The sequence below is a fragment of the Electrophorus electricus genome, chromosome 12 (assembly GCF_041902795.1).
Source record: "Electrophorus electricus isolate QZ-2024a chromosome 12, ASM4190279v1, whole genome shotgun sequence".
NCBI classification, from domain to species: Eukaryota; Metazoa; Chordata; class Actinopteri; order Gymnotiformes; family Gymnotidae; genus Electrophorus; species Electrophorus electricus.
This window is the reverse complement of record NC_137508.1, coordinates 20,765,346-20,792,991: the sequence shown is the minus strand read 5'-3', so window position 1 is coordinate 20,792,991 and position 27,646 is coordinate 20,765,346. Positions and strand designations below refer to the sequence as shown.

Sequence of the window (27,646 nt, the reverse complement as noted above, 5' to 3'; positions counted from 1 at the left end):
GATAAATTGCGTTATCAGCATAAGAGCATGCGTTAATCACATGCAGAGGAAATTTGGGGTAAATAATCAGAACCGCTCATGCAACTAATGCCGCGTTTAGTTTAAGTCTGTGTGGGACCAGTGCTCTATCACCCTCTAGTGGCAATGTTTCCATAACCCCAAAAAGCCTTATTTATCGTACAGCAATCATGAAACATTTATGGTACGTCATGAACATTATTAGGTAGCTATAAACCTTAGACCTTTACAATACGATTGAATTTTGATGCAAGGCAATGATTTGACAGCTGGTCCTTATTTAAATGTTACTATGTAATGCAACACGATGCTTCTCGGTAACAAACGACTGATGCCTCAAATGTTTCAGAAGCTGAGACCGGCAAAAGGAAATTGCTGCTGAACATGTCTGTCTATCTTTGACTACAAAATAGTGTGTGGGGGGGGGGTTACAGGACAAAACGAATCACAACAAAAACGAATGGATTTAGTTTATTTCTATAACAAACCAGTATTCACAGTTATAGAACCTGTAGAACACCCCTAAAAATTCAGACAGCACATATGAAGCTGATACAGCAGCTCCAAACTAAAGCAAAAGAACAGCCCACATGTAAGGAACATTATCCCCAACTACAGTTGAGCAGAACAGTTCACATCCCCACCTTTCTGCACAGACTGCAGAGCTTTGTGGATAGTGTTGGTGTTTCACTACAGACCTGAAAAACAAAGAACTCATGCAGTTTTACTGGGGTGTTAAAGAAAAACAATAAATGGGCTTGCAGAATGTAAAACGATGCACTGGTTAAACAAAATCAATTAAGAGGGGAAGACCGACTCTCCATAAACATACAAACAGTCAAAAATGTACACAAATGTGATTTTTAGTCATTTTTACATTTGCACACATACTTGGCCCCATACACACCCCCCCCACCCCCACACACACACACACACACCCCAACCACCCCCCACCCCCCACACACCCCCCTCAATGCTGGCTTTCGGTGGACGCAGAGCGAGAGCGAGACTGCTTCTTCGGGGCGGAGGGTGACGGCGATCTGGAGCGGGAGGGTGACTGCGCTTCGGAGCGTCCGGCTGATGGCTTCTTCTCTGGCGAGCGGCTGGCAGAGCGCGAGCGGCTCCTGGACCGCTTGCTGTCACGCTCCCTGTCACGGCTCCGGCTGCGGCTGGCTGACTTGGAGCGGGATCGGGATCGGGATCGGGAGGAGCTACGGGACCGGCTTCTGCTATGGCTGGGAAAGGACAATTCAGATTAATTAACATGCTTGACTTCCAACGTGGCGTCAGCCAGAGAGAAATGGTGCCATGAGCAGCACGTGTTAAAACCATAAATGTCTCCCAAGGCTCAGGGCCCAGCAGGCAGGCCACCTGTTCCAGCTCCCAGCACATTAACAATGAAGAGCTCTCTGGTGCTTGATTACACGGGTGCAGGTGACGAGAAGGAGGAACAGGAAAAACCTGCTCTGACGGAGCCTATGAAGCCTGTGGGACCCTCCAGAACAGCCATTTCAAGGTTCAACATTGCCTACTGCTACCACTGCCAGTCATGCACAGGGGCTGACGGAAGGAAAGAGGGGCCCTGAAGGAAGCTTGGTGAGCATGTTCAGAGAATTATTTCCGTCGCTGGTGGTAAATTTGTCTGGAATTTAATGTACTTCATTTCTTTACTTGTAAATTTGTATACAGCCAAGCTGGTTTATATCCTATTTATTAAGCCATTTATTTGATGCATGTTTGTGATATTTACAGTTCTGGTCCACTGTGTGCACGTGCACATGCAAGAACGCTACACACCTCCTCTTCCGGTCCTCGTACAGCTTCAGCTTGCGGCCGTTCAGGTCTGTGCCGTCCAGCTTCTCGATGGCGTTTTTCATATCACTGCGGGTGGCAAACTCAACTACCCTAAACACAAACACACCAGCAACATTCAGGAACATTTAGCAGCACCTCACTATAAATGCTGTAGGAAACTTACCCCTCGTTCTTGTTGGTTCTATGGGCATCCACAAATGTCACATCTCCCACCTTTCTCATCAGGTCTTTCAGGTCCTACAGCAAAGCAGGTGAACACTCAGTGATGCGCACCACACCCCAGCCACACACACTCCGACACAAACAGTGTAAACACACAGCCTTTTAAACACACTGCTTCCCGCAGCCACACCTGACTGATCACTAACAGGCCTAAAGTGTGCACTCGTGGTATAGTGTGCACTTCTAGCAATCTCCCTTCACAAGTACCTTGATCAAGTGCCCATTAAACATAGCTCACCCACAAAGCAAGATGGTAATTTGATAATTTGCTCCAGCCACTGCTGATATTCAGTGCAATGGTGGAGGTTATGCTTGAACTCAAATTTGTAACAAGAGCCTAATGAAAGCAAGACAAAATTGCCTTACTGTTTTAGAACCAAATTTACACTTCCAGGGTTGGGCAAACAATTTGAAAGTAGTAATGACGGCTAACCACTAAATACACTGTCCTAAATACAGCAACAAAGTTGGTTAAAATACATGAGAAAGTAACCAATTCACAATAGATTTAGAAAACATTTTGAAAAGGCACATGTGAAACAGCTATGCTAGCTACTGCCAATAACAGTCGCCCTGTTACAGTATTACAGGTTGGTGATGTTCTTCACACGAAATTGCCCTTCAGGGAGGCAAGGTAAATGCTAAGCATTTGAACAAAATGGCCAACTATTACTGTTGGACCATGCTGAGTTCTTGTAACCCCCCACACCCCGATTCAATATTTTGTTTTTTTCTAGATTCAATATCTACACAATTTGCTTCTGACTAGAACAGGAACAAGATAAATAGCTATCTTGGTAGTCAGCCCTAGCTAGCAACCCAAATATAGCAGTCTCCTACCTAGATAAGATAGTGGGATTTTTATTTTTATATGGTGCACTTTGAGAGCTAGCGATTGAATGATTTGAAGAAAGTTGATGCTTCGATATCGCTGTTTATTCCATTGTCCGTGCAAGACTTGCCCAATAGCTGTGCTTTCAGGGTCCGATATCAAACAAAGTCAACTTGCATTTGAATGCCATTAAACTTGTACTTTGCTTCAAGATTAAGCGTTAAAACAACCCACAATTGTGTGTCTTAAAATTCAGACCAACCCAACCCCACCCCCGCCCCCAAAACAAAACCACAAACTATTTAATTGTGCCTTTTCAAAATGTCAAGTGGACTGAAAACGGACAGCTAGCAAACGTTCGTTGCTACTGTCCTTACATGTATATCAGTTACAACCCAACCCTGTTTATGTCATTACTGACTGGTTTAAAATATACTTTCATGGCCTTTAACGCATTTCCATTTGTTTTGAACAGAGAAATCACGCACTACTTAATGACCGCACCAAAAAGATGGATGTTTAACTAAATGCCAGTGCGGCTTAGTTTTGGCGTTTTTCTCCAGAACGAGTCATTAACCCACCCAATAACATTGCACCTACATTAAGGCTCCCAAACCCTCATCCATGTAATCTATCAGTGTGTTGAGCTACTTACCGTTCCAAACCACAGAAGCCATTAGCAAAGAGCCACGTGTCCAAATAGCAAACGGAACCAATGCAGTTTAAACGACCTCAGCCTCGAGCCCTCCAGCCTCCACACGCACGGACCCACCAGAGACAGCGAGAGGAGTGTGCGCCCCTCCCCCCGCTTCTGCACCAGCAGAACATGACCCAAACGGGGGGCGGCGAGGGGGGGCGTGGGGCGGATTTGAGACCACAGACCCTCCAGAGTGGCTACCCATGTCCTCTAAGGCTATCCTGCGCTACAGCTCTTTCGCCCGCTACGGGGCCCAGCCAAGAATTAGACCAGCCGCAACTGCGTGTAGGGAGAGGCACCACATGGACACTATTCAGAACACAACCAGAAGAGGGCGCTATGCACCTCGGGGGCTGTGCATGCAACTCCATTTAAAGAATAGCAGAGCACAGCTGTTAAAGAAAAGGTTTGGGGAAAAAAATTTGTCTCAGTTAGATGACCTTTCAGCATTTGGAAAATCATCATAAATAAGTTCAATTAAGGCAAAGAGATATAGGAATTTATATTAATTATCAGTTATATAAAAAGAATGATTACTGGTTACAAAGTTTTGTGATGAAAAATTCTAATTTCACCTTATTGTAGTGGAGTGAGTACATAAGAGGCTTTCTAAAAAAAAAGTGGTGGTTAAAAAAAAAAAGAAAAAAGCAGAGAGTTTGAAAGGGGGCTGCAACAGCACGTTCGCATGTCGTACCTGCCAACTGATCCGGGACGACAGATTCTCTACGATGATTCTGTGTTCCGTCCTAACAGGAGGCCCATACCTGGGGCAGAAATTGTAGTGAGTTCTAGGGGCAAACGGTACCATCAACGCCTCCCTTGTAACAGCCATTCTCTTGCTTCACCAGCTGGGCATCCTCACCTGGAGCCCCCACTGCGGGACTGGCGGTATCCTCCAAACCGCGGGGAGAAGCGCCCGCCCATGCCTGGGCCTCCCCCTCTGCCTCGGCGGGACCGAGCGTGCTCAATGGTCACCCTGGGTGTCGCAGACGAGAAAAGTCAGTGAGGTCTAAAAATGCAGCTACATGGCCACTCGTCAGCGCAAAGAGAATGCCCTCGGGCCTGGTAACGCCAACCCACCTCTCACTACACAGCTCTTTTCCGTTAAGTTCGTACACTGCGTCATCCGCATCCCTGTGGTCATCAAACTCCTGCAAACAACATGGTCAAGTCCAGTGCTTATTTTGAGATTGTAAACATCTTAGGAATGTGTGTGTGACTGCCTACGCTCATGTCACAAGGTTGCAGTGGTAAAGACCTGGGTTTTTTTTTTTTTGGGCCGAACACGCTACAGATGTCTTCAAAGGTGAATGAACAGAAGGCCCATCAGATATTATGCCTAATCAGCACCCTGACTCGTCATATCACAGATGTGCCAACTGAAGATCTGACATTTTTTGATAAATCAAACAGCCTACCAGAAGACATAACCTTTGTAATGAAGGCAAGCGGAGTAAATCAAAAATGTTTAATAAAAACATGACAAACCAGACACCTGGTGATCTGTACAGTTAGCTTGCTCGTTAGCTTGCTAATGCCACTTTTTCTCTAGTATAGGGGGCACTGTCAGTCGTTACACCAAAGCATGACTATGGTATGCAAATGAACACAAGTATTCTACAGCATACAAGAACTTATGCTACCTGTACCAAAAAAGGTGAGACCAAAGCATGAGCTCTGTAGTTCATTCATTTTATTGCTACTGAATGTCTTGCAAATGCATGTGCCTCCTGCAAACTTTACTGACTTCAAAAACATGTCTAAGGGCAAAGGTCCGACCAAATTTGGATCAATTGCAGATGCAAACAAACACCGTCTACAAAGATCTGCTTGGACCTGAGGTGGGGAAATCACATTTGGTGCCGTGTTGTAATGTGAATGGTCTTGCGGTGCCTACCACAAAGCCAAAGCCATTTTTCAGGTTGATCTCCCGGATGCGTCCGTAGCCCTTGAAGAACTTCTCGACGTCTCTCTCCCGAGCGTGCGGGCTTAGACGACCAATGAACACACGACATCCGCTCATGTTGTAACCTTAGTCAAACTAACGGAGAGATTCTGCTTAAAGATCAGTATATCCGTGGGTGCGTGGCCTGCCATTAGCAAATACAGTTCAGCCATCTTTTCCCAGACCAAGTTAGGTGTTCACAAACAGGTCAAAGTCAAAAGCGTGCAAAAGCCTAATCTCCCAAAGAGCACGTGTTTAATATTTAACTTTAGAACTTTTAACCTAGCTGTGTTGGCTAGTTAGCTAGCGTTACAAATAACCAAATGTTAGGGTTAGGAATCGGAATCGTTATAAGCTGACGCTAGTTAGCCAGCCTGCCCATTACATTGTAGGCCGGATGATAACGGACCTCATTTATTTTAAAAATACATTTTAAGTTACCTAGTTAATAAATCTTAGCTTGTTAGCTTACCATCCGTCAACAACAGAACGCCATGTCATCAAGAATAGGTTAGGCCTACTAGCGTTAGCTAACTCGCATGCGTTTTTTTCGATTTGCGAAAATGTCCATTAGCTAACTAGGTAGCCATTACACTTAAACAAACTACAAACTAACAACCATAACTAACGAGTTAGAGCTAAACAAACGCTGACCGTATTTGCTGGCTAACTTAACCTATATATTAGCTTAGCTAGCTCATTCGAGGCTAGCCAGTATAAATGGTGTCCAATTCATGATACCAAGACAGCAAACATTTAATCACAAGACGACCCTAAAACCAGCTAGGTTTATTCTAACGGAAATGTTTTGGATCATTCTAATAATTGGTTTTTCATATTAACAGCCGATTACAGGCATTTTTCTCACCTCTGCGTCTTCTCGCAATGACAAAATGGCGTCTTCGAGTGAAGCTGCAAGCAAGTCTGGATGGTTTTATGCCTTCTGGCGAGGGGGATGGGCAAGTGTAGGAGGTGCAGAGTCTACATTACCATATTTACCCAATAAACCACAACTTTTATATATATATATATATATATATATATATATATATATATATATATATATATATATATATATATATATATATATATATATATATAAACACACACACACACACACACACACACTTTTTTTGGGGGGGGGGTTGTTTGGTTTTTTTTGTTTTTTGCGCGCGCATGATTCCACTGTTAACAGACCGGATATTCGTTCGTGTTTAAAAGTGGGAGGATTCGGATCCCGAAATGCCCTGGGTGTGTAGAGCTTATTTCATATGTAAGTTTTTAGAATGTATAAAAGAAAGCCGTAGCTATTAGCCAAATCCTGGTGGAGTACGACACACAACTGTGGCAGTCACTAATGTCCAATTTTAAATCAAGGTGCAGCTTCATTGCACATGGAGAAAGGTGCACACATTCTCTGCTTAAATCTAAGACATTTCTGCTTGGTAGACATAGGGCAATAAGGCTTGAACAGCGTCTTTGTTCTAACTAAATGAAACATTAAAAACTAAATGAAACATTTCTCTTTTCAAAGGAAGTATTATTTGTGTGTTGGCTAGGCTAAAGATTTTCAAGGAAATAAAAAGTAACAATTTGAGCAGGTAAAATGTTACTTTCAGTCATTTATTCTGCTCGGAATTCATAAAACTTTGTGATATTATCATCTGGTTCATAAAAGTAAATACCAGTCAAGGTTAAAACTGACAGTAATACAAAAGGATGTCTCAAATGAACTAGAAGAATGTTAGAGAATCAATATCCAATCCAAACAAAAAGCATTCCCAAAGGGATGAAATAGGAATAAAATAACAGAAACCCAAAGGTGTGAGCATACTTATTAATGAATAGAAAGTATATATACTGACATACAAATGTATAAATCAGTAATAGTGGCTCATAAGTCTTTGGTGGCCAGGTGATTAGCAGTTTAACACCTATAGCCACCTTTAAATCCATATCAGTCTCTTTTATATGTAAGAGATTGGAGGGAAAGTGAATGCAGGGCTTGATTTATATATATCCTGTATCAATAGGAGAGAGGACCACAGCACTTGGTCTGCCATTAAAACATATCAGCGATTGCATGAGCCAGACAACTTTCTAATACTGCACAGTGGGTGAAAAACAAATTCAAAAGTTAAGGATTCACAAGTCTTCTGTGCCTCAGTTACCCAAAGTAAGACAAATTAACAAAGCAATAAATAAATAATACCACTTTGAGTAATGGGCTAAAACCATATCAGCATTACATTCTGGGACATGCCACCTTTTTTCTACTTTCATACATTGTAACCCCAACCCTGGCCCCACACCACTCCACCCCTGCCCCAACTCAATAAGCCTCTCTGCCTTTGTGTGTTGGATCACCAGAGAACAGGAGGTCATTGTTCCTGCTGAACACTTGGTCATCAGCTCATAGTTATATGGTTGCATTTCCATACCAGTTGTGTGTGTTTGTGTGTTTACACCATACTCTTAGTCACACTCATCATTTTCACACATGGTCAAAGAGTTCTTCAGTTCTCTTTAGATGAGGAAAATTAGCACAGCTCTTTGTTAATTAATGCCACTATATTTAACAACATAATCAAGCTCTCTGGATTGAAATGGAAAAATACACACAAATTAAAGTAATAATTCTAAATATAAAAAGATGCTATTTGAAATCATATTATCACATTAAAACATCTTTAGAAAATCAAAACCATTTATCATAACCAAAAGAGAATTTTAAATATCATTCTGAGAGGAAATCCATACAAGTTCACCCCTCCATTACTGGCACATAGTCATGTGAACTGGCTATTAACAGCAAATGTAACTGCCTGTATGTAGTCTCATCTTTAAAATATTTACAAAGTAGAAAAGTGTCCAAATACAACTAATTCTGCTATTTTGAGGTGTGACTTTGCCTAGAAAAATCATTTTTAAAAACAACTACAACAGTTTAGTCTAAAAGTATTGAAGGTTCACAGCAAACCAAACTCCTGTCAGAACCAATCAGTTTACAGTACTATGGAGAAAGGAGGGACAACACTGCAAAAAAGAGACCCATCAGTGGTCAGTCTGAGCTGTCCGTCATTTATGCCTGTGCCCCCGTTAACTGGAAGGAGGGAGGGTCATAAGAAAAGGACAATGCACAATGGTAAATACTGTTGTCCATTCAAGGGAATAACAAAGGCTTAGGGATATTTAGCAGGAGGAATAGGAGGCTTTTAAATCCCTGTTGGCTTCAGTTAATGGGGCGTGACCTTCATCCTCAAGGACAGAGTTTTGAGCTCTGGTGGTCTTCCCAGCTGGTAGGGTGTGCTGTGAACGGCACGGCCTGAAGCATTAGTAGGATGAGAGGTTCAGAATTTGTCTCTGTGTGCACGCATTCACGGGTTGCGCGGGCAAGCTCAGACGCGAGTGTGTCGGCAGCTGTGCGACGTTCCGGACGGTCCCCCGACGGAGGGCTCCTCGTCGCTGGACTCGTGTGTGTGCACGTCGTCTTTGTGCAGGCCCATGCTGATATGGCTCTGCAGGGCGGCAGGCGTGAGCCACTCTTTAGGCAAGCAACTCTGCAAAAATGGAATACAGGAACTGAAATAGGCCAAGCGGTTTACCCAGCGTGGAATCTCCCGCCCACACAGCAACTATAGAGAGAGAGAGAGAGAGAGAGAGAGAGAGAGAGAGAGTGAGTGCAATGTCACCATACAGAAAAACTACAACTAACTTTAGTATGCGACAAGCTAAGTGAATGCAGTGGTTAAGTGTTTAAGCTTGTGTCTCAGAAAAAAAAAAACCTGGGTTAGGCAGTGAAGGTGATAGAAAGGGTAGAGCATCAGAGAGAGAAAAGAGGAGCGTGGAAGAAGGGAAGAGGGAGCTGACCTCAGAGAGTGCAGAGGAAAAGTGGTTGCAGTTCTTGTGCATTAGGTGATATGAATTTCCTTTAAACTCCTTGCCCAGTTCCTCCATGATCTTATCTATGTCCTCTTCTGTGAAGTCCGTCGTGCCCAGAGCTACAGCTTCTCTGCGACAGAGAGGGGTGGAGTTAAAGTGTGCTAGCATTTGGGGATTGTGCGCTTTGCAGCTCAAAAGGTTGAGCATGCACATATACATTCGTAGCCAAATGTTTTGGCTGACACAGAGTTTATTGCCTCAGCGTTTTTTGCCAGATATTTATATGGTATAGTGAAATACAATCATAAGCATTTCATAAGTATTTATTTATTTATTTACATTTTATTGAAAAATACATCCAGTATAAGCAAAGACTCAATATTTACAGTTTTGACCCTTCTTTTTTAAGACCTCTGCAATTCGCCTTGGCATGCTGGATATCAGCTTCTGGGCAAAATCTTGACTGATGGGAACCCATTCTTGCCTAATCAGTGCTTGGAATTGATCACAGTTTCTGTGTTTTTGTTTGTCTACCCTACTTTTGAAGACTGATCACAGGTTCTCAATGGGATTGGGATCTGGGGAGTGAATCTATATGCACAGTGAGGCAAAGGTTTTTGGAGGATGGCTTAGTGTCAAGAAGGGCAGCAAAGAAGTCACATCTCTCCATAAAAAAACATCAGTTCCAGACTGACATTCTGCAGAAAGTATAGGGATTGGACTGCAGCGGCCGGGAGTAAAGCGGTTTTCTCTGATGAAGCCCCCTTTAAACTGTTTGGGACATCTGGACAAATGATTGTCCAGAGACGAAAAGGTGAGTGCTACCATGAGTCCTGTGTCATGCCAACAGTAAGGCATCTTGAGACCATTCATGTGTGGGGTTGCTTCTCATCCAAGGGAGTGGGTTTGCTCAAAACTTTACCTAAGAACACTGCCATGAATAAGGAATGGTATCAAAACATCCTCCAAGAGCAACTTCTCCCAATGATCCAGGAGCAATTTGGTGATGAACAATGCTTTTTACTGCATGATGGAGCACCATGTCACAAGGCAAAAGTGATAACCAATTGGCTCGAAGAATAAAACATTGAAATTATGGGTCCATGGCCAGGAAACTCCCCAGATCTTAATGTGGGGGTTAACCTGTGGTTAATCCTCAAAAAGAGGGTGGACAAACAAAAACACAGAAACTGTGATCAACTCCAAGCACTGAGGAAAGAATGGCTTGCCATCTGTCAAGATTTTTTTTTGAGCATGCCAAGGCAAATTGCAGAGGTCTTAAAAAAGAAGGGTCAAAACTGTAAATATTGAGTCTTTGCTTAAACTGGATGTATTTGTCAGTAAAATGTTTTTTAAAAACTTATAAAATGCTTATAATTGTACTTCACTATACCATATAAACACCTGACAATAAAACCTAGGGAGTAAACTTTGTGAAAACCAAAATGTGTGTTAGCGTCAAAGCTTTGGGCCATGTATCTAAGTTTGAATGTATATGCTCATGCATGTTGTGGGGCTGGGTTTGCGTGAGTGTGAGGTTGTGTGTTCAAATCCTAACTTGAATTTGAAGGTCTCCCCAAGCTCAGAGGCATTTCCTGGGTTGATCTCAAAGATGCCACTAAAGGGGTAAGGATGACCACCATATGCAAATTCTAAACAAACAAACAAGGAAAACAGTAGGTAACAGCAAATCACATTTAATTCCACTTTCAATCTCTTACCACTTTCTTTACCTCATTAATAATGATGCCATTGTCTCTGGGGCCCACTCCCTAGGTAGTTACATCTGTGAGACTCAGAAATGTGTGTGACTGTGAATGAGTGAAAGCATGAAATGATTTTTGTATGAATCCAGGATGGAGAGGAGCAGAAGGCCCTGCACGTGTTATGTTCCTGTATGATTGGACCACTCAGTCCGGAGCATGCACACAAACACACGTGCGTGTTCCTGCTCGCAGACACCCACACATACACACATACCTGTAAAATTCTGAAAAAGCTGGCTAATAAAAACACTCAGTCCTCTCTGGTGCAAACATGTTCACAAAAATATTTTTTCATCATTTCAGTGCATTCATTTAAGTTTAGAAATATTTATACCTCTAGTTAAATTAAGTCATTAGATACAATAATCCAATCCGTTTAGATCTGATTTAGGAATAGGCAGTTTAAAGGAGTTAATTTTTTTTACATATTAAACATTTGTTTATACAAGTCATTTTTCAATACAAAACCAAAAAACCTGCCCTGCACAGAGTCATAGTTACTGACCAGCTAGGTTTGGTGTGCGGGACAGGAAAGTGCATGAAAATATGATGAAAGTAGGGTGAAAGGGCAGGGGATGTTCTGGAAGTTAAATAATGGTTGTCCCAGTGTTGACCACACAGTACCTCGGCCATAGATCTCTATTCCTGAGTGGAAGACCCCAATCCCCAGAGTGGAGGTATATTCATTAATCCAGTACTGAGAGAGAGAGAGAGAGAGAGAGAGAGAGAGAGAGAGAGAGAGAGAGATATATATTATTAGATGTAATCATTTTTCTACCAAAAAAAAAAAAAAGACCAGTATGTTGCACAGAAAAGCAAAATATTCTAAATTATTTCTCATAATTTACGCATGCATTCGTGCATACAAACACAAGGCTGAATAGTGGAGACAAATTATTTTTGGAGTGTCTGTATAACTCACCACTGTAAGATCCATTACCATCATTGGATGGTGACCAGTTAATAAGAAATTGATGCCTTCTCTTTATTCACTGTTTATCCTTAAAACGTGAAACCACACACCAGTTGCTATACGGCCATTTTAATAATAAACATTAACAGCAAAAACTAACTTAAAAATGTAATTTATTCTGCATGAAGCACAGGTTGTCATACCATTAACTAACAGAGCAGAATATAAACAAGAAAAAACAAACAAACACAAACTTAACAAAACAAGAAATTCTATGATTATGTTTAAAGTTGTAATCAACACTGCCTGTCATCCGACTGCATAACACAGACATGCCGGTTAAGCTTCTTGGGTCTATATCCCACTCAGTCACACTAACTGGTGTATACACAGCAACAGGAGCCAACAGAATTCTGTCAGTGCTACAAGTTCTATACGTTGCTGACCCAAGCAAAACACCAAAGACCCAGCAAAAAGAGAAATTAGTTACACCAATCTCTGTAGTGCGCAATATGACACACTGGTCTCTGAGGATGATGCTATTTGAGTCTTTACAGACAGTTGGAGAAGAGTACAGCCAAGCTTTATACTGACAAATATGGATGTGAAATCAAGATTTGAGCATACCAGCTATTTGAGTACATCCAGAGAGAACTCTCCTTGAATGCATTTGGTTTTCTATTATTCAGGGGGGGGGGGGGCAGCTAGTGCTAGGTGCTTTTACCCCCATCCAACCCCAACACACACACACAAAATATTTTCTGCTTTCTCCCTGTGACACATGGTGCACAAAGAGAAACAGGAGCAGCTGTTTTCCCTGATCCTCTGGGACAGGCAAAACCTCAACACACACACTTGCCTGTGTGTGTGTGTGTGTGTGTCTGGCGGGGGACTTGCTTGTCTTGGTCCCTTGTTCTGCCCTGTGTATATTGGTCACAGTGATTCCCTGCTAAGTGTTGAGTGTGTATGAGATGACTCTCTAGCGTGTATGAGAACCCTTTTCTCAGCCACTTCTGCTCTTTCTGCAGGTACAGCATTACAGTAGCCCTTAGTTGACCCACAAGAACATGAGAGCTGCCACAGATTTTCAGTAAAGCTACTACTGATACAGACTACTTCACAAGCTTACGCAGCACTCTATCACCATCATACCTTATGACAAAGGTATTCCAATCCAGTCCAGGATTTTGTAATCACCGGTAGGTAATTTAACAGTTAATGTAACTAGTTGGCCACTTCATCAGCACATCAGGCTCCTGGGCAGAGGGAGAGGAGAGACTTTGAATTGAGCTACTCCTGTAAGATCTTGTGTGTCCTCCTTCAGCACCTCCACCTCCTCCGCATTCACCTTCTGTTGACCCTCCTCAGCTCCGACCATGACCTCTGACCTCATGCTAGAACAAACCCCACTGCCTGGCTTGACTTTGGAGCACCATCTTATTTGGGCAGCGCCAATCTGAGCCAACCAATGAGCTGAGTTAGTGGGTCCATGAGCCACGTGATAACGCTGCTGCCAGCTCCTTTGAAACATTCTGTTATGATGCGCAAGTCACCAGAGCAAAGAAGAAATACTCTCCCGTGAATGAACCATGGAGGTTCAGGGTCTATATCGCTAAGGGTAGAGACATTTCCCGCTCACCTGTTGCAGTGTGCACCAAACCTAGAATTCCTCAGGACCATCTCAAGGCCTGGGTATCTGGCTTCCTATCCCCAACACCCTCTCACACACAGAGCGCTTTCCCAGAGCGCCACAGTTTGGCATATAAGAAGAAGGACAGATGATATATGCACAGGTTGGTGGCTACACTGCCCTCTGCTGGATAGGAGGGAAAACTAACGTGCACTTATTTACTCATCGATGCACAATCACTCAGACGTGCTTTTTTTTACCAATGCTGCATTGCATTAGAGATATAAGACTCGAATTATCTGGCAAATGACAACAAACAAGGGGCTACCACATATACAATTTGTTTCAGAACATGTTTTGAAAAGTGTGAGATATTGGTCTTACCATGTCATACACGTTAAGGATAACGGGTTCATTGGCCATTCTTTGATCCTGAGAAAGATATGGAGGCGAGTGCAGTCCTTTTAAAAACGGCGTTATTGCTCTCGAGACAGCAGCACCTCGCGCCACGGTGCACAAGCAGCGTGCGAAGTGGGAGCTTTTGATCAAACAAGGCAAAAGGGAAATATGGCCAACCCGACCTTAATGCGCTACTCCTCCCGGCCAAGACCAAAGTGCCGTTTGCCCAGTTATTTATTTGCTCATTATTTACCAGACTTCGTGCATGTTGGGGATTTGGGCTTAGTCGTATTCTAAAGGGAGAACTGCGGTCAATTTCTAGAGGTAGCTACAGGCAGGGAAAAGAAGAGGGACGACAGCCTTGCTCATTGGTTATCTAGCGTATCTACGGGCACTTGTGGCCTCCCGCCTGCTTACGCGCTGAAGAAGATTTTGGATTCCGGTAACGGGCAAAGGAAGAGTGTGAATCCGCGCGGAAAGTGCGGTGTGAGCAGGCACTGCGTGAGACCGGCGTACGGTCTGTTCACTGTATTACTAGCGTAGACATGGTCCGTATGATCAGCACTGCAGAGATAAAACCTTGATGCCAAAACAGCAGCTTTATCCGTTCCGATCTCGGTTTCAGGTAGCGCGACTGCAGCTGGATACTCTCGTAGCGCGCTCAAATTTCACTTCGAATACTCCCAACAGTAAGATGCCATGTGAAATGAAACTACAAGTACAATTCTGTATATTTCTGTGGGTAAAACGGACTTGGTCGGACGTAGGGGTAGCAGCCGTGAGGGGTGCCTGCGCCGCGGATGTAACTTGGTGCAGTCCGGATTGCAGCATCCATCAGCGGGGTGTGTCCTCATAGAGGCCGCGCTAAGGAAGTCCCGCTCAGATGTCCTCGAGAATCTCCTTCGCGGACTCACCGCTGACGGGTTTAAATTGCAAAACGCGGATCAGAGAAGAGATGACATCACTGAACGAGATATGTCATGAGTGTGGTCCTGCCAAAGGAACGTCTGTACAACAGCATCCACAGAGCGAGTCTTGATTACCTCATCATCGTTACGCAGCGCAATATCCTCATCCCTCGTCTCATCCGCTCTTGATGGCATCGCGGAGGGGAGAGATTATTCGTAATTCCCAGGGGCGTGTCCACATGGGTGGCAGTTGCCATTTCAGAAAAAAAATGTTTTGTCACCCACTCCAATTCATATCCTAAAGTTAAATAATATATCAAATAAAACGAACCATTTTGTCATAATTTTCGTTTCCACGTAAAAATACACATTCCCAATATCGTTCAGCGCACTGTGAATAGACCCGTGTAGCTAGATAAACATGTAAACATTTATCGTTCTTGAAATCAAGAAATGTACGTGGACCTCTTCTATTTTTATTCAACTTTGCACGTTTTTGACGTAGGCCAAACTTTAGATATTTTATTTATCTTTTTATAGAGGCTTTGTCATTGTACACATTCGGTAATAGTAAAAACAAACATACATTACTTAATTTACAAATAAATGCATTTTCTGCTGCTTATTCCTGCATTAGGCTAATACTTTGAACAAGGTTCTTGTAGCTGGTTATTTCTACATGGCCTCTGCAGATTTTAAAGCCTATTTTACAGGTATATTACTCCAATACAATTCTACTAGATTTGATACATCACATTTAGTTCTTCATGTTGATTTAAATAATTATAGTAGCACTATATGTACTGTAACCAGATCCTACAGCACAAATATGAAGTCAATGCAGTATTCATTATATACCCATTCATTTTATAGGTAAAAATCATATATTCCTCAATGCGGTATTGCCTTAAAATAATTAGGTGGTGCCACACTTTAGTGTACTCTTGCTACCCCATGTATAAAATCCTGGACATTGCTAGGTAGTGAACTTTTGTGATTACCTTTCAAAGCAGTCTGTCACAGTTCCTGATAGCTATCACAGTGCAAAAGTGCAAGATAAACTGCTGAACTTTATTAGACCAATCAGTGAATGTCATTATAACAGACCAGGTTTCCCGCCTCTTAATGCAGCCAACTAAACCGCTTCCAGGGCTTTTTTTTGGGAGCATTCTGGTTGATATTGTGTAGTCTAAACACCAGTTTAAACTTTAAGAGTAAAGGACAAAACAAAGAAACACAAATAAATGCTTCATGTTTTTTGGGAATATGTTAAAATTCATGTATTTGGCAGTTAAAACTTAAAGCACTTATGGGAAGCAATGTCTAGTGGATAGTAGCCAGCTGCACATGCAGTTTGTTCTATCAGAAAACAAAGCTTTATTCTGTGTGCATGTGTGTGTGCTGCCAAGGGCCCTGGCGGTCCTTTTACTGAGCAAGCGAAAGAGGTTTTGGTCCCAGGTCTGTTATCAGTTTTTGTGCATGTATGTGTGTGGTCGAGTGTAGTGATCTCTGACTCCTGTCTTGGGACATTCAACTCAGTTGATCTGCTGAGGCCTGTATCGACTTTGCTCTTGACCGATTGATTTCTCATCAGCTAAAGCGTGTGCTGCTTATTTCCTGTGCAGTAACCACACAGACAGGAAAACAGCACAAATCATTCATACACCATTGCATGGCAGAACCCCAAAATCATATGGGTTTGTGAAGGAATCTAGGACATAAAAACACACAATGTTACAAAACAATCTGGGGTTTATTGATAATTGGACCACCTTTGAAGGCAAGCCTGGCCTTTTAAGGTGGGATGGTATCCATCCTATCAGGGAGGGTGCTGCTCTCCTTTCCAGTAACAAGCCATAGTCTTATGACAGACCTAGCTAATCTATGACAGTCCAGAGCAGAGGCCAGGCAGCAGACAAAGGGGCTAATCTAACCATCTGCTGGTTGCTACATGACTTCACATGAGGTTCATCATACTGACACTGTGTTCCCAGAGCTAAGCAGAAATACAGAAAACAAAGAAAAACATGTCTTAATAACCTAATTAGTACTAAAGTTACTGATTCACAGAACACTGCCTGCATCTTTCATCTAAAGTTGGGTTTACTAAATGTTAGATCCCTAACATCTAAAGCGCCAATGATAAATGAAATCTTAACAGAGCATAGATTTAATGTACTTTGTCTAACAGAAACCTGGATCAAGCCAAATGAGTTCATAGCTTTAAAAACAGTGTGTCCTTCTGGCTACAGCTATGTATACCGCGCTTGTCTAACTGGCTGTGGAGGCAGCAATGCAGTTGTTTATACTGACACATTAGGCATAAACCAGAAAGCTGGTTATAATTTTGAATCCTCTGAAATTATTTTTACATTTTGCATAAAGGATGTAGTCAGCGATAAGCCCACCCAGCCTCTTCCACTAAATGGCATCTACAGGCCACCAGGACCCTATTCAGAATTTATTAATGAGTTTGCAGATTTCCTCTCTAATCTAGTTACTTTAGCAGAAAGAGCCATTATTGTTGGTGATTTCAATATTCACTTTGATAGTGCATATACCCCAATCATACAGTCATACTATCCCAGTTTGATGCCAACTCAGACCATTCTTTCATTTCATTTGAACTACATATAAGACACAATATAGTGACCTCGCCTCACTACCACACCAGACGCACGATCACGTCAGCCACTGCACCTACAGTGACTAACACAAAGTGGTTTTCACAAAGTTTGCTGTTTCAGTTTTTATGGTGGCAATTTGCATTATCTCTAGATTGTGAAGTGTAATCAGATGAATTACAATTAATAGCAAAGTCATTCCTTGCCATGAAATTGAACTTATTTATAAAAATTACTGCATTTCAGCCACCGCGTTTCAGCTCAGCCACAAAATGGCCTAATAACATCATTTCAGTGATCTTCTTTTTAGCTCAGGAGAAAGTGTTAACAAGGACAAGGCAGCTGCTATCACTCTGTCATGCTGATTAGAAGAACAGACTGGTTGCTTTAAAAGGGTGGTGGTGCTCGACATTTACTTCTGTTAACCATGGCTACCTCCAAGGAAACACATGCAGTTATCGGTGCATTACAACAAAAGGGCTTTATATGCAAGGACATTGCTGCTTGTAAGATGGCACCTAAATCAACCATCTATCAAATCACCAAGAACTTCAAGGAGAGAGGTTCAATTGCACTGAAGAAGGCTTCAGGGCACCCAAGAAAGTCAAGAAACCTTCTCCTAAAGAGGATGCAACTACAGGATCGGGTCACCACCAGTGCAGAGCTTGCTCAGGAATGGCAGAAGGCAGGTGTGAGTGCATCTGCATGGACTTTTTTGGTGAGGGATTTTGGAGGATGCCTTGGTGTCAAGAAGGGCAGCAAAGAAACCACTTCTTCCAAGGAAAAGCATCAAGGACAGGCTGACATTCTGCAGGAAGTAAAGGGATTGGACTACAGAGGACTGGGGTAAAGATTATTTATTTATTTATTTATTTATTTATTTATTATGAAGCTCCCTTCAGACTGTTTGGGACATGTGGACAAATGATTGTGTGGAGAAGAAAAGGTGAGTGCTACCATGAGCCCTGCGTCATGCCAACAGAGAGGCATCCTGAGACTGTGCATGTGTGTGTCCTCCACAAGCAACTTCTCCTTCCACTGTGCTCAATCTTCAAAAAGAGGGTGGACAAACACAAAAACTGTGATCAACTCCAAGCACTGATTAGGCAAGAATGGGTTGCCCTCAGTCAAGATTTTGCCCAGAAGCTGATATCCAGCATGCCAAGGTGAATTGCAGAATGTCAATACTGTAAATGTCTTCACTTAAACTGGATGTATTAAGTTTTAAAAATTATGAAATGCTTATAATTGTATTTCACTATACCATATAAACCTCTGCCAAACAGATCTTAAAACTGAGGCAGTAAACTTTGTAAAAAACAATTTCAGTCTCAACTTTTGGCCATGAATGTAAATTTATTGCAATTCTTCCAGACTTCTTTGCGACTAGGATACCCTCAAACCCCATGGAACTTCATCAAATGACTGAATGAGTATTCTGCTGCACACAAATTAGGGACTAAATTTGTGCCTTAGTATAATGATCATATTTGCAATTTAAAACAAGTCATTAGAAAAATAGAATGTAAATAGTGCCACACTAAACTTGTAGTCTTCCAGCTTGCATGGAAGGAGGGCCTTCTCAAGTATAGAAAAGCACTTATTACAGCTCGGATATCTTATCTCCCAACCCTTAAAAAATAACAAAAATAATCCTAGATTTCTATTTAGTACAATTGCATATCTAACTAGGAAAAAAAATCAACACAAATGCTGAGATTACAACATCACATAGTAATGAGTTCATGAATTTCCTCAATGAGACATTGGGCAGCGACTTAGAAATCAGAACAACCAAGTCAAAAGAGAATCTAGAATCCTTAACCCTATCCAAGAGCCAGAACTTGCATCTCTGATTTCATGCTCAAAATCCTCCACTTGCTTACTAGATTCACTGCCCACACACTTTCTGAAGGAAATCATACCTGAATCCTACCTAACTGAACATTTACTAAATTTAATGAACTCCTCCTTGAACCTTTGCTACATTCCTAAATCATTCAAATTAGCAGTAATCAGACTACTTATCACAAAATCTAACCTCCATCCATGTCAGCTGTCAAACTACAGGCCGATCTCAAACCTTCCATGTATTTCCAAGATCCTAGAAAAACTGTAGCTCAGCAGCTAAGCTCATACCTGAATCAGAACCAGATACATGAAGTCTTTCAGTCAGGATTTAGGCCTCATCGTAATACAGAGACATCACTTATTAAAGTAGTTAATGAGCTGTTGTTGGTTTCTGACCAGGGTTATGTCTCTTTGCTTATATTGCTTGATCTGAGTGCAGCATTTGACACTATTGATCACAACATTTTACTAGACTCAAAAATATTGCTGGGATTAGCCATTTTACATTACAGCATTTAGCTGATGCTTTTATCCAAAGCAACTTACAATTATGACTGAAAACATTGTGAGCAAGTGAGGGTTAAGAGTCTTGCTAAGGACCTAACAGTGGCTACTTGGCAGTGGTGAAGCTTGAACAGGCAATCTTCTGATTACTAGTCAGGTACCTTAATCACTGAGCTACCACTGCCCCATTCCTGATGTAAAGCTTATCTATCTGGTCACTACCAGTTTGTTAAAATAAATGGAGTCTTCTCAACATACAAGGTTAGCTATGGTGTTCTACAAGGATCTGTTCTAGGGCCTCTGCTTTTTTCTTTATATATGCTACCTTTAGGTGACATACGTAAACACTGTGCTAGATCCTACTGCTATCCTGATGGTACTCAGCTATATGTCTCAGCCAAACCAGAGGACATATATCATCTTAGTATTATTGAGGAATGCATAAAGGATGTCAGAAACTGGATGGTATGGTGAGAAACTTTCACTTAATCCTGACAAAACAGAGGTGCTTTTATTAGGCCCAGAGACAGCTAGGTCCTCAGTCTAGAATTATTCAATGAACCTCAATGGTCTCCCAATCAAATCTCCTCTCACAGTTAAAGATTTTGGAGTTATTATGGATCCTAGTCTGTCATTCAAAGCTCATATCAATATTTCTAGGACCACCTTTCTCCACCTCAGGAACATTTCATAGATTAGGAACATACTGTCCTCACATGATGCAGAAAAGCTAGTCCATGTATTTATCACTTCAAGAGTGGACTAGTGTAATGCCATACTGTCTGGCTGTACCATTAATTGCCTAAAAAACCTCCAGATAGTTAAAAGTGCAGCAGTCAGAGTTCTTACTTGAACTAGAAAATTTGATCACATCACTCCTATCTTAGCTACTTTAGTAGTGCTTAGCTATTCCTAGTGCATTACGACCCACCACGTATGCTTAGATCAAAAGGTGCAGGCCCTTTACTAGTACCAAGAATAAGAAAATCTATTGCAGGGGGCAGAGCCTTTTCCTATAAAGGTCTCACGCTATGGAATAACCTTCTTGTAAATGTTTGAGACTAGACACTCAATGTTTAAGGCTAGGCTGAAAATCTGAACAGTCTGTAAAAAATCTGTACTGTCAGGCAGTTTTTTAACTACTTCCCATCTTGGGTACAGGTGTAGATTTGGAGGTCCATGGGCACTGAGAGTTCTGGTAAACTGGGATGTTATGATGCTGTCACTTCACCTCTTTTGTCACTCAAGTTTCTTGACTGAGAGTGGAGGAGTGCTGATGTTCCAGGGTGCCTTCATGCCTGTGGTTCCTTCTGGCTCTTTCCTTTTAACTATGCTGCTATAGCTAGATCTGCTGGAGTCCATCTTTGCACATTATTGTTCACCAATTTACACATCCTTGTATCTGGACATGCCTAATAATCTATTCTCTCTTTCAGCTGAGGTACACCCACCACTGATATTATATTACTGAGCCTCAACCCATCTCAGCTGCCATGGCTACTCCCACCAACCCAGCCCAGCCCAGCACTTCTTCGTTGCCCTTGATGGACGTTCTCATGCGGGATGGGTTTCAGACATGCGCACACCATCGGGACCAGACTAGGACTTCTAGAAAATTGCACTAGACATTAATTGCTTATTTTTTCATTTTATTATTTATTCTGCTCCTTATTGTCTATATTTTTATTATTGTGGTGACTGTTGTCAAAGGGTCTTTGAGTCTTGGTTCTTCTCAAGGTTTCCTGCTCAGGCTCTAGGGAGTTTTTTTCTTGCCACAGTCATCCTTGGCTTGCTCACTGGGGGCTTGGACTGGGACATGTGTGAAGCTGCTTTGTGACATCTGTTGTAAAAGGTGCTATATAAATACATTTGACTTGACATCTGTGAAAAGACAAATGGTAGTAGTGCTGAAGATCTCAGAGTGAGAAAAGACAAGGTGCAAATTATACCTAAATCCAGTTGGCTGTAGAATGAAAAGTCAATTTGGTACACTAAATTTTTAATGTGCATAGGACTGTTGAATATTCATATGCAAGCTGATTTTGAACAGTACACTGTTACGATGTAGGTAACTACACCTCTACTCAAGCTTATCTTGTCTCCCAAGATGCTTAACATGCCTAAGAAGCTCACTCACTCACTTACACACACACACCTGAGACTGAAGATTCTTCTTTGCTTTTACCCCCTGCAAGATTTAGAGTGCATGTGCACTATTGATTTCTGCAAGACACTCACTGGAATACACACACAGATCCATTTACTTGTCTTTCCCTCAGTCTCTCAAAAAGAGATTGCATTAGTTCTCCCAGAAATGGCATGAGAAATGATAGTGAGAGAGCTAGAAGAGGAGAAAGACAGCCCGAGATCCAGCTGTCGTAATGCCGTCTAGGGACTATTAAATCTGGCTGTGGAATCTAATGGAGCTGAATCCACTAGGGATTTAGTTTAGATGCAGAAAGCCTGAGAAGCAGGGGAACTCATTGATTTTGTCCAGGGTATGCACTATGTGTCCACTAGGTGTCATTTGTAAGCCTGCATGTTTTGCTGCACTGGGACCAGCTCCCACTCAGTACCAGGACAGCCTTGCAAATCCAAGCTCTGGATGAACTAAGGATCAGTCTACCAGTGGTTTATGATTCATTCACTGCTGTTCTTATCTAAAAGTGCACAGTTCACTTGAGATGAACGGTTGTCTCACTAGCCCTAGTTTTCCGTGATTTATAATAATTCGAGTAAAAATGCTCAGTAACGCCATGGCTCGTGGGTGGATCTTATCCCAAACCTATGGCCAAGAGTGTGCTGTATTGGTCTGTTCCTGTTAGGCCAGCTGCCTCCCTCATGAGGACTCTGGTTCTGTCTGGGCCAGAGTTACTCACACATGATGTCCCCAGCATGGCTTCCACCAATCCAACACCCCTACCTTGGTCTGTACACATCTCTTCAGAACCAATCAGTCCTCATGAGGAGTAATTTCCCCATTCACTCTAGTGTGCATGGTAGCTGATAGCACACACTCATGGTAAGGCCAAAATCAACAGGATTTATTTACAAGGTCAAAACCAGAGTGCATTTTGACAGATTTATTCTAAAAATAAATTCCATCCCAAACTCATCCAGCAAAGCCTATCCAATGAAACAAAGTGTGGCAAGTGATATTGCAGGCTCCATTTAATGCAAAAGTTTCTTCAGGAGAGCACATAGGACAGTGGCAGAAAGGAACACTATAAGGGATATTTGTCACTGTTAGTCACACATTCTACTTTTTCTGTGGGTACCAGTGCTGGCTAACACTGCCCTGAATACATGAACAGAACAGACAACACTGTTCTAAAGACAGAATTATATGGCAAGGTTGCAGCATACAAATTGTAGCAATTTATTCAAAGAATGATAGACACATTAATTCAACACTCACTTGATGGTGAAAATGTGAAATGAGAGAAGGGCATTCCAGTCAGGATGACATGGCTTTCAGAATCCCCACCCATTTTCCCCCCCAAATTGCTGAACCTCCAAAGCCCCCCCCCCCCCCCCACACACACACAGAGTGGAGGGAAACTTGGCTACAAGGTCCCCAAAAATATTCCTGCATTTGCACACCAACAAGCAGGGGGCAGTACTGAGTCATAGTAGTTACAATAAAAATCATAAATGCAAATAAAGTATAATTAGACTAGTTAGCTTTACAGGTGAAGGAAAATATCTGTGCAAAGAGTCTCATTATTTTCCCCCTCAGTATAAAGGCACCTCTTCAACAAAAAGGAACTAAGACGTCTGACTTGGATAAGAAACGCTAGCAAGTGTCGATGCAAACCATTTGAGAAAGTGCCCATCCCTTGCCCCCCTTTTGTATCCCCACCAAGTGCCAGATTAGAGCTTGTTGTGATACTGAACTAGCACAAAGTGCAGAAACATGACAGATACGCACTTCGTTCCACCAGGACCAAAAAAAAAAAAACCCAAGTCATCTCCACCGAGACACGATATACACACATCATCAGTTCCGACATCGGAGTCCACCTTCAGTACAGCCAGTGAGAGGAACCTGACCTGGAAAGAAGTGAACATAGGTGTGCACGCGCGTGCATGCGCACACACACACACAAACGCACGCACACGTGGAGCCCTTCCACAGCACTGCTCTGGTCAACAAAGGGCTACTGGGTCATTAAGAATGACTGGCTTCAGCAACCCAGCAGCCAGACAAAAGAGTTTGTCACCATCCAGCTAGTCACAGCATGGCATGCCATGTTTTCATTGCAGCATTAGATTTCGAGAATATGGCCCAGCTCACAGGCATAGCTCAGAGCTAGGAGGTCAACCAGGGGTTCCGCAGGCCAGCCGAAGAGGCGAAGGGTAGAGGGCGGTTCGTGTCCAAGAGGTGGGACCCCTCCCTGGGGCATCTGTGCCTATCTGCAGGGCTTGATCTCTGGATGTCTATCAATACTGTTCATCTCTTTAAAATCAAAACAACTCCCATATCAGCTAACAGCTGCCCCCAGGCTATGACAGGTGTGTCAGAGGTTTGATTATCCATCCATGATTATTTAAATGGTGCTGAGAGAATGATATTAATTTCATTTTTAGGAAACTATGTACTCTTTTAGCTCATTTCCATTTTTATTCCACTGCTATTTTTGGCCCTCAGCAAAATCAGTTTATTTTGCTCATCTTTAAAACTTGTGCATTTGGAAGGTGCTAAAATTATCGCCGGAGCACCCCGTACAGTAAGAATGCTATTCCTCCCACTAGCACTAAGGAAACAAGTGCTGTAGCCATGAAAGGTGAGGACGATTCTCCGTCGGAGCGCGAGCTTGCAGGGCCGTTTACAGAGAGCCGGGGCTGCAGAGCAGATTACACACACACACACACACACACACACACACACACACACACACAAAAATATTCCCACTATCTCAAGCAATAAACTAGAATGTGGCTGCAAGCCTGGGAGACAGAGGCAGGTAGAGTGAAAGAGTAGGGTAGATGCTGAGAGAGGGACTGGGCATGCAGGAGAGAGGTGGCTGGGGGCCAGGATTCAGCGGCACTCACGCTCTGCAGCACACGCAGATGGACGTCCTCTCCTGCTGACCGGAACAGATCCACTGCAGCACTGTGAGGCAGGTTCTCCAGCTTATACCCATTTATCTAACAAACAAACAAAAACAAACGTCAACAAAACTCCTGTTAGCCAGCCTCAGTCTCTCTCTGCTATCAGTATTGTGCATACAGCAGTGAGACAGGTGTCTACACATCTCCGCACAGCAGAAAGCTTCCAGTTCGCCACAAGTACATTTACCACATCGCAGTTTAGCCAGTACTGAAGTATAATGTTGTCTACTGAACAGTAGTGTTAGTTATTCTTCAGCAGTAAGAGCGACAGGTGTACCGCCAGGATCTTGTCACCCTCCTGCAGTCTGCCATCCAGAGCTGCTGCACCATTCTCTTTGATCTTGGCCACGTAGATGCCACCATCATTGATCACGTACTGCTGATCAGTGCCACCCACAATATTAAAGCCCAGCCCTGGTACACAAAACAAGGTCAGCACGATCACTTAATGTGACTGACTCCAACACAATCACTTTATACAAGTAACTCCTTAAAAGGTTAGTGATGCTCAGGTATTGATGTAGCGCACAAAAACTATTGAAACAGTACACAGTTTTCATAATGAATGAGCAAAACACTTACGAAGAACTACTCAGTTAAAATGGAAGATATTTTGAGACTGATAAATTATAAATCACAAGATATCATCCATGCTTGTTTTTTCTTCTCATGGATTAAAGTACACTTTAATATACTGAAGATGTTTTAAAAAATAAGACTAGAAAAAGATTAAACGAGGAGAATATAAAACAAATAATTATCATACAGAAATATTACAATCAATATAAAAGGACAAAGCACGGACATTTTACATTTAATGTTTCTGCGGTGTCCTGCAAATCCCTCATTTATACAATAGCAGATCAACAAAAAAAGCAACGAGAACTTTACTCTTCTATGCACTTTCGATTTCGATTATCGTTCAAGAGGGCCATATTAATCCAATATTAATCCAAATGTCGGCATCAAACTGACCACTCTTACAAACCTCGTTATAAATACACGATAATTTCATAATAATAAGAGTAGTTTCAAATCTTAACCAGTTAATTTCTGCGAGTGAGCTTGCTAACGTTAGCATAACTATCCATGTGTTCCAGGGAGATTTTTTGCTAGCTTTAGCACAGATTTAATAAGTAGCTAACACTATTGGAACCTTCGTCCTTAGTCTGATTGTTATTAAATCACCGTATTAATTCTTATTATAGCTAGTTGGTAATATAAAGTGACATCCTACTGGCAATTTTAGCACGGACACTATGAATGTAGATACCTAGATAAACGCTAACAATGTTGTTAGCTAACCTAACTAACGTAACTTAGCGACGTCGCCAGGCTATCATAAATTACAGAAATCCTAGCTAACTTCATTAAATCTGGTCAAAGCGCAATAACTAAATAGGTCAACAAGGCAACTAAGGAACTACATGTCCAGTTACCAACCTATATAGCTAACCAACTATCAAATATTTCCCATAATTTCCGAAGCCACTGGCAAAGACTACATTTACCAATGTAGCTATGGTTAGTTGTCTTACTAGCTTGTCCTTTTTTGATGCAATTTAGCTATCGTTAACAGCCTATCTACTAGGTTAGATGCGCTTACATCTGCCTTATTTTACCCCACCTGGAAGAAAAGTACTCACCCGCTGGTCCTCTTCTCAGCTGAATATCTAACGCTGTTGATGTTCTATGAGCAGATCCGTTCATGTTTTATCTAAAAGATTTATTAAACTTACATGAGCTAACGTTACAGAACTTGAATTACAGAACTCTTCCTGCTTACTCCCAGATACTGCTGGGTAAAGTGCGTTTTTACTGCCCTCTAGCGGAGCGGACTATAGGAAATCTCCCGAAATATCCACTGGGCTAACTTTACTTTACAGAACATGGCGGAAAAACTCACCTCAGCCTGTAACGTTTGGGCAAGCCAAAGGCAAAAACGCAATCTTAAAACAGGTGGAAAGATTTATATCGGTTTCAGAAGATGTGGGTCTGATCCGAAGCAATAAAGTCGAGTATGTTTTTCAAACGCCTGACAAAAGGCCACTTACAGGCTCCAGTTTTTTTACTTACTGATGAAAACAACTGCGATTTTACAGAAAGAGCTAACCGATTTACAAGTTCTCCTACGTTGTATAATTGGTACGTTCAACAATTCCATTCAACGTTCCAGTCATTCACCACAAGGGGGCGTGTAAACTATCTTCACTTGCGTAAAAACAGCAGCTTAAAAGAAAGTTAAATGTGAAGATCCAACTTCTCAAAACCGACGAGTACACAAAAAGACTGACCAAGCAATTAAACGAATTAATAAGTAAATAAAATATAGTACGTATATTTCAATCGTTTACTGTAAATTTAGATGTGGCAAGAATTTGTTGACATATGACAGTGCACATATTTTTGTGACATACCCCAAGAAATTGTATTTTAAATATATGTAAGGTTTTCTTGCTGTGCACTTAAAATATTTGTTTATAAACTCCAAAGTAAGTGGTAGAGGAATATAATGGAGTTAAAAG

The 27,646-nt window shown here is 42.0% G+C and overlaps 2 protein-coding genes across 4 annotated transcripts; both read right to left on the bottom strand.

Moving 5' to 3' along the window:
- Window positions 1-474: 474 nt before the first annotated feature.
- On the bottom strand, window positions 475-6,521 carry srsf5a (serine and arginine rich splicing factor 5a). Of its 2 annotated transcripts, none has more exons than XM_035531858.2 (8): window positions 6,398-6,521; window positions 5,482-5,625; window positions 4,665-4,735; window positions 4,447-4,560; window positions 4,279-4,348; window positions 1,997-2,070; window positions 1,816-1,923; window positions 475-1,253 (listed from the first exon to the last, which is right to left on the bottom strand). In XM_035531858.2, exons 2-8 carry the CDS (start codon window positions 5,605-5,607, stop codon window positions 989-991), a joined length of 828 nt encoding a protein of 275 aa, XP_035387751.1. In that variant the 5' UTR covers window positions 5,608-5,625; window positions 6,398-6,521; the 3' UTR covers window positions 475-988. The 2 variants fall into 2 exon arrangements, with proteins under 2 accessions (XP_035387751.1, XP_035387752.1); XM_035531859.2 differs by having other exon boundaries at window positions 4,279-4,330.
- Window positions 6,522-7,134: 613 nt separating this feature from the next.
- Window positions 7,135-27,633, bottom strand: LOC113577743 (deubiquitinase DESI2-like). Of its 2 annotated transcripts, none has more exons than XM_027010583.3 (7): window positions 26,768-27,633; window positions 25,399-25,535; window positions 25,062-25,157; window positions 11,802-11,874; window positions 10,970-11,063; window positions 9,400-9,541; window positions 7,135-9,164 (listed from the first exon to the last, which is right to left on the bottom strand). In XM_027010583.3, the coding sequence occupies exons 1-7, from the start codon at window positions 26,829-26,831 to the stop codon at window positions 8,928-8,930; spliced, it is 843 nt and encodes a 280-aa protein (XP_026866384.1). In that variant the 5' UTR covers window positions 26,832-27,633; the 3' UTR covers window positions 7,135-8,927. The 2 variants fall into 2 exon arrangements, with proteins under 2 accessions (XP_026866384.1, XP_026866385.1); XM_027010584.3 differs by having other exon boundaries at window positions 7,135-9,089.
- Between the last annotated feature and the right edge of the window lie 13 nt (window positions 27,634-27,646).

Excerpts from the sequence above, each read along its gene's own strand:
- srsf5a (XM_035531858.2), bottom strand. The coding sequence starts at position 5,607 with ATGAGCGGATGTCGTGTGTTCATTGGTCGTCTAAGCCCGCACGCTCGG. Across the intron at positions 2,071-4,278 it reads CGTCCCGGATCAGTTGGCAG|GACCTGAAAGACCTGATGAG; the intron begins GTACGACATGCG and ends GCTTTGCTGTAG. Across the intron at positions 1,254-1,815 it reads TACGAGGACCGGAAGAGGAG|CCATAGCAGAAGCCGGTCCC; the intron begins GTGTGTAGCGTT and ends GTCCTTTCCCAG.
- LOC113577743 (XM_027010583.3), bottom strand. The coding sequence starts at position 26,831 with ATGAACGGATCTGCTCATAGAACATCAACAGCGTTAGATATTCAGCTG. Across the intron at positions 25,536-26,767 it reads GCTGAGAAGAGGACCAGCGG|GGCTGGGCTTTAATATTGTG; the intron begins GTGAGTACTTTT and ends TTTGTGTACCAG. Across the intron at positions 11,064-11,801 it reads AATAGAGATCTATGGCCGAG|AATTTGCATATGGTGGTCAT; the intron begins GTACTGTGTGGT and ends TTGTTTGTTTAG.